General features: G+C 49.8%; 1 protein-coding gene across 3 annotated transcripts in view; it reads left to right on the forward strand.

The window, feature by feature from the left end:
* Positions 1–4371, forward strand: part of LOC124009864 (collagen alpha-1(XI) chain-like) — a 438047-nt gene extending 433676 nt beyond the window's left edge. For all 3 annotated transcript variants that reach the window (XM_046322075.1, XM_046322074.1, XM_046322073.1), the window contains one exon: positions 114–4371. In XM_046322075.1, the coding sequence (XP_046178031.1) occupies positions 114–260 (147 nt within the window). In that variant the 3' untranslated portion in view covers positions 261–4371. The remainder of the gene's footprint in view (positions 1–113) is intronic.
* The last annotated feature ends 2287 nt before the right edge of the window (positions 4372–6658 follow it).

Below are 6658 nucleotides of genomic sequence, written 5' to 3' on the forward strand. Positions count from 1 at the left end.
TTTGACACCACAATAACTTCTTGCTTCCCTTCCTCCTCCACTCCATCCCTCTCCCTCTCTCCCTCCCCTCTCCCTCTCTCCCTCCCCTCTCCCTCTCTCCCTCCCCTCTCCAGCTGAAGTCGGGCTACTCCAAGACGGTGATGGAGATCAACACTCCTCGTGTCGACCAAGTGCCCATCATCGACGTCATGTTTAATGACTTTGGCGACCCCAGCCAGCGGTTCGGGTTCGAGGTGGGCCCCGTCTGCTTCATGGGCTAGGACCTGACCATCCCCTGAACCCCCCTCTGCCCTACCCCCTACAGAACAACAGGCCTCCCCTCTGCCCTACCCCCTATAGAACAACACCCCCCTCCTCTGCCCTACCCCCTATAGCACAACATGTCCCCCTCCTCTTCCCTACCCCCTATAGCACAACATGCCCCCTCTGCCCTGTCATAGAAGCATTGTCCCAGGGGAATACTCCTCGCCCTTGTAGGGCCAATCACATAATGACTTTAACTTGTAACGAGAGGAAGTGACATCAGGAACAAAGGACGTTTGATGCCGTGGGCGGACAGTGGCACACTTTCAGCAAACAGAGAGGAGGACCCACTCGCCCCAACCCTCAAAACCTCCTTTTCTCCCCCTCGTCTCCCCTCTCCTCACCCTTTACCTTGATTAGAGGGAGGATCCACTCACCCCACCCAAGCCCCCTTTCCACCCCTCATCTCACCCCTCGTCCTTTCCCCTTTTCCCTCCAACCACTCTTCCTACCCTGTCTCGTCCCTTGTCCCTCCCCCAGCCCAGCCCCCCTGTCTGGTAGCTCCAGTCTCCTCGTCCCTTCCCCAGCCCAGTCTTCCTGTCTTGTAGCTCCAGTCTCCTCGTCCCTTCCCCAGCCCAGTCTCCCTGTCTGGTAGCTCCAGTCTCCTCGTCCCTTCCCCAGCCCAGTCTCCCTGTCTGGTAGCTCCAGTCTCCTCGTCCCTTCCCCAGCCCAGTCTCCCTGTCTGGTAGCTCCAGTCTCCTCGTCCCTTCCCCAGTCTCCCTGTCTGGTAGCTCCAGTCTCCTCGTCCCTACCCCAGCCCAGTCTCCCTGTCTGGTAGCTCCAGTCTCCTCGTTCCTTCCCCAGCCCAGCCCCCCTGTCTGGTAGCTCCAGTCTCCTCGTCCCTTCCCCAGCCCAGCCTCCGTCTGGTAGCTCCAGTCTCCTCGTCCCTTCCCCAGCCCAGCCTCCCTGTCTGGTAGCTCCAGTCTCCTCGTCCGTTCCCCAGCCCAGTCTCCCTGTCTGGTAGCTCCAGTCTCCTCGTCCCTTCCCCAGCCCAGCCTCCCTGTCTGGTAGCTCCAGTCTCCTCGTCCCTTCCCCAGCCCAGTCTCCCTGTCTTGTAGCTCCAGTCTCCTCGTCCCTTCCCCAGCCCAGTCTCCCTGTCTGGTAGCTCCAGTCTCCTCGTCCCTTCCCCAGCCCAGTCTCCCTGTCTGGTAGCTCCAGTCTCCTCGTCCCTTCCCCAGCCCAGCATCCGTCTGGTAGCTCCAGTCTCCTCGTCCCTTCCCCAGCCCAGCCTCCCTGTCTGGTAGCTCCAGTCTCCTCGTCCCTTCCCCAGCCCAGTCTCCCTGTCTGGTAGCTCCAGTCTCCTCGTCCCTTCCCCAGCCCAGCCTCCCTGTCTGGTAGCTCCAGTCTCCTCGTCCCTTCCCCAGCCCAGTCTCCCTGTCTTGTAGCTCCAGTCTCCTCGTCCCTTCCCCAGCCCAGTCTCCCTGTCTGGTAGCTCCAGTCTCCTCGTCCCTTCCCCAGCCCAGTCTCCCTGTCTGGTAGCTCCAGTCTCCTCGTCCCTTCCCCAGCCCAGCCTCCCTGTCTGGTAGCTCCAGTCTCCTCGTCCATTCCCCAGCCCAGTCTCCCTGTCTGGTAGCTCCAGTCTCCTCGTCCCTTCCCCAGCCCAGCCTCCCTGTCTGGTAGCTCCAGTCTCCTCGTCCCTTCCCCAGCCCAGTCTCCCTGTCTTGTAGCTCCAGTCTCCTCGTCCCTTCCCCAGCCCAGTCTCCCTGTCTGGTAGCTCCAGTCTCCTCGTCCCTTCCCCAGCCCAGTCTCCCTGTCTGGTAGCTCCAGTCTCCTCGTCCCTTCCCCAGTCTCCCTGTCTGGTAGCTCCAGTCTCCTCGTCCCTACCCCAGCCCAGTCTCCCTGTCTGGTAGCTCCAGTCTCCTCATTCCTTCCCCAGCCCAGCCCCCCTGTCTGGTAGCTCCAGTCTCCTCGTCCCTTCCCCAGCCCAGCCTCCGTCTGGTAGCTCCAGTCTTCTCGTCCCTTCCCCAGCCCAGCCTCCCTGTCTGGTAGCTCCAGTCTCCTCGTCCGTTCCCCAGCCCAGTCTCCCTGTCTGGTAGCTCCAGTCTCCTCGTCCCTTCCCCAGCCCAGCCTCCCTGTCTGGTAGCTCCAGTCTCCTCGTCCCTTCCCCAGCCCAGTCTCCCTGTCTTGTAGCTCCAGTCTCCTTGTCCCTTTCCCAGCCCAGCCTCCCTGTCTGGTAGCTCCAGTCTCCTCGTCCCTTCCCCAGCCCAGTCTCCCTGTCTGGTAGCTCCAGTCTCCTCGTCCCTTCCCCAGCTCAGTCTCCCTGTCTGGTAGCTCCAGTCTCCTCGTCCCTTCCCCAGCCCAGTCTCCCTGTTTGGTAGCTCCAGTCTCCTTGTCCCTTCCCCAGCCCAGCCTCCCTGGCTCCAGTGTTGCTCCAGATACAACCACAGAGGTGCTTTTGTGCGGAACACAGAACACCAAAGGTGCTACAAAAAAAAGTGAATTTTGCAAAAAACTGTAATTATTATTATTTTTATTTTGTACAATACTGTTCTCTTTCTGAATCCACTCTTCAAAAAAAGAAACTTGCATGTGTACCAAAGCTCTTAATATTAATGTTTTAATAAATGTTGGTTTTAAACTATATAGAAAATAAATTTGCAATAAATATATTTGTTTGTGTTAAATATCTGTTGAGAAACGAATGGGTAAGTAATACTAGGTTGTTGTGTTTGGGATACAGTGTAATATCAGCAATACAATTAATTATGAAGAATCTCCTTTGTAAATATTGACCATTATAAAGCACTTACAACATTATTCTCCCCTTCCAAGACTATAGTCTACAGTAAAAGGTTATGTACATAGTAGGCCTATATACAGTAAAGGTTATGTCTTATAACTGACTTGTGTTATTGTTTTCAACTATTACTTCCAGGTTTTGATTATTTGTGCCCACTAAATCAGGAATGTAAGATTGCAGAGTAATTTAAAAATGAGTAATGTGAAAATGTCCACAAAGCCAGTTTTACATATTGCACTCGACAAGCTTCCTATGCCAGATAGATTTTTATCCCACAGAATGGTATACCTCAATCGCTCTATGTACATTAATGTTGAGATGCTATAGGATCGATAAGAAACCCTGTATATACCTTGATTTGTACAATTGAGTTAATATATTTGGGCTAGTGGAATTCTAACTTCTCGTCTATTTCCTAACAGTTTGTGAATGATGACAAATAAATTAGACCGTTTCTGTTGCAGTAATGAGGAAGTGTTTTCCTGTAACAGTAATGAGGAAGTGTTTTCCTGTAACAGTAATGAGGAAGTGTTTTCCTGTAACAGTAATGAGGAAGTGTTTTCCTGTAACAGTAATGAGGAAGTGTTTTCCTGTAACAGTAATGAGGAAGTGTTTTCCTGTAACAGTAATGAGGAAGTGTTTTCCTGTAACAGTAATGAGGAAGTGTTTTCATGTGCTTTTGATGGTTGATTCATATTAAAACTGGATTCTGAACAAAAGCGTTGACTTGACCCTCTGTATTGTTCTAGAGAGTTCTCTCTCTCTCGAGGGATGATTCCACGTTGCTTTATTTTGACAGATGATTTTTCCCTTCCGCAAAAGATCAAATAATCCTAAATCCTAATCTTTGTCAGATTAGGCTGAACTATGGTGTGATGGGTCTTTATAGAGGGGTTAGCTGACAAAGTCAGGGGGGGGGGGGACAATGCGTAAACTTCAATGGGACAGAAGTGCCCGTGTTGTTGTGATTCTGGATGACAAGAAGCCATTGTGGGGAATCGTAGGTGGTTTGTTTCAGATACATCTGCCTTACTTCCTGTTTGGGGATTTAGGGGGTTTTCTGTACAGCACTTTGTGGCATCGACGGATGTAAAATAAAAGGGCTTTATAAATACATTTCATTTGATTGAGCTACTTTCATCTTGTTCTTGATACCAAGCCTTTTTTTTGGTATTTTGACTGATGTCACATCTATGATAATATGGCTCAAATTTGCTAACTAAACCAACAACTGTAACAATGTATTCGAGAGACGACAAGTGTTCATTGTGAAAATGTATTTATGTTTTCAATAAACAATGGAGACTAAATATGTAATTTACATGTTATCAACAATCTCAGCCAACCTTGTCTGTTTTTCCCTATAGTTGCGCACTCGGGTTTTGTTGCTAAACAACCAACCTGTCTATCGCTACTGTTCTACCCACAATGCCGAGCTGCACCCCTAGGGGTCCTGTCTCTTCAAGTGCCTCTCTCTTTCTCTGACTTTGATGTTAGCATCTCCTTCTCCTTCCCTTCGTCATGGTAACAGTTTAACGAGAGAGTAAATAAACCCTTTCAAACCTGTGACATGATGTTTACAGTTTAATGTAAAAATCTGAAATAAATGTTTAGGGAACTTGACAAAATGCTTGAAGACATATTTTAAATAATGTGGAACGAGTGTGAGAAACTTCTCTGTCTCTCCCTCTCTCCCTCTCTCTCTCTCTCTGTCTCTGTCTCTCTCTGTCTCTCTGTCTCTCTCTCTCTCTCTCTCTCTGTCTCTGTCTCTCTCTGTCTCTCTGTCTCTCTCTCTCTCTCTGTCTCTGTCTCTCTCTCTCTGTCTCTCTGTCTCTGTCTCTCTGTCTCTCTGTCTCTCTCTCTCTCTCTCTGTCTCTGTCTCTCTCTGTCTCTCTGTCTCTCTCTGTCTCTCTCTCTCTCTCTCTCTCTCTCTCTCTCTCTCTCTCTGTCTCTCTCTCTCTCTCTCTCTCTCTCTCTCTCTGTCTCTGTCTCTGTCTCTCTCTGTCTCTCTCTCTCTCTCTCTCTCTCTCTCTCTCTCTCTCTCTCTCTCTCTCTCTCTCTCTCTCTCTGTCCCTCTCGCTTTCTCTCTCTCTCTGTCTGTCTCTCTCTCTCTCTCTGTCTCTCTCTCTCTGTCTCTCTCTCTCTCTCTCTCTGTCTCTCTGTCTCTCTGTCTCTCTGTCTCTCTCTGTCTCTCTGTCTCTCTGTCTCTCTCTGTCTCTCTCTCTGTCTCTCTCTCTCTCTCTCTCTCTCTCTCTCTCTCTCTCTCTCTCTCTCTCTCTCTCTCTCTCTCTCTCTCTCTCTCTGTCCCTCTCGCTCTTCTCTCTCTTCTCTCTCTCTCTCTGTCTGTCTCTCTCTCTCTCTGTCTCTCTCTCTCTGTCTCTCTCTCTCTGTCTCTCTCTCTCTCTCTCTGTCCCTCTCGCTTTCTCTCTCTCTCTCTGTCTGTCTCTCTCTCTCTCTCTCTCTCTCTCTCTCTCTCTGTCTCTCTCTCTCTCTCTGACATTATAATATAAATACATTTTGCTGAACCGTAACCGTGAGGGTTGATAGAAGTGATACAATCCACTTCGTCTCCGCTCTGGCGTCCACCCTTACAAAACAGATTGAGGTTACAGTGCTGTATAACTGCAATATGCTCCTAATACTGCATCCAAAATAACACTGTTTTTTTTACTGCAGTTATTCTGCAATTACAGCCTCCAAAATCCCACGGTCGAATGCACTTACTGCACTTTTAACGAGGTTTCAAAACTGCAATCTATTGTTGTAAAGGCTCTGCTCTCCAGAATCTAACAGTGTACAGCAGACAGTCCTTTTGACCCCCAAGATTTTACATTGGGAGAGCCCCACACAAGGCAAGAACACATGGAGCCGGTTTCCCAGACACAGTCCTGGATTAAAGTATCCCGGTGTACCATTCTGAGCCTCTTGATTTACTTCACATCACACCGAATGGATGATCATGATGGGCCAACGTGGCTAACTAAAAAACGCTATTTTTAATGGAGAATCAGTAAATGCTTTTTAGTCAAGGACTAAGCTTAATATGTGTCTGGGGAAACTGGCCCCTGACGTGTGGGGCCTACTACTCAAGGACTGGGTTTCAGAAGACGAACAAACAATTATTTTCCTACATAATTAGTCCTGTTTCTGTGTGGGACTAAAGGCTCAAGACAGCAACACACTGTGCACACACACTCTCTCTCTCTCTCTCTCTCTGTCTCTGTCTCTGTCTCTGTCTCTGTCTCTCTGTCTCTCTGTCTCTGTCTCTCTGTCTCTGTCTCTCTGTCTCTCTGTCTCTCTGTCTCTCTGTCTCTCTGTCTCTCTGTCTCTGTCTCTCTGTCTCTCTGTCTCTCTGTCTCTCTGTCTCTGTGTCTCTGTCTCTCTGTCTCTGTGTCTCTGTGTCTCTGTGTCTCTGTGTCTCTGTGTCTCTGTGTCTCTGTCTCTGTCTCTCTGTCTCTGTCTCTGTCTCTGTCTCTGTCTCTGTCTCTCTGTCTCTGTCTCTGTCTCTCTGTCTCTCTGTCTCTGTCTCTGTCTCTGTCTCTCTGTCTCTGTCTCTGTCTCTGTCTCTGTCTCTGTCTCTCTCTCTCTCTCTCTCTCTCTCTCTCTCTCTCTCTC

The sequence above is a fragment of the Oncorhynchus gorbuscha genome, linkage group LG22 (assembly GCF_021184085.1).
Source record: "Oncorhynchus gorbuscha isolate QuinsamMale2020 ecotype Even-year linkage group LG22, OgorEven_v1.0, whole genome shotgun sequence".
NCBI classification, from domain to species: domain Eukaryota; kingdom Metazoa; phylum Chordata; class Actinopteri; order Salmoniformes; family Salmonidae; genus Oncorhynchus; species Oncorhynchus gorbuscha.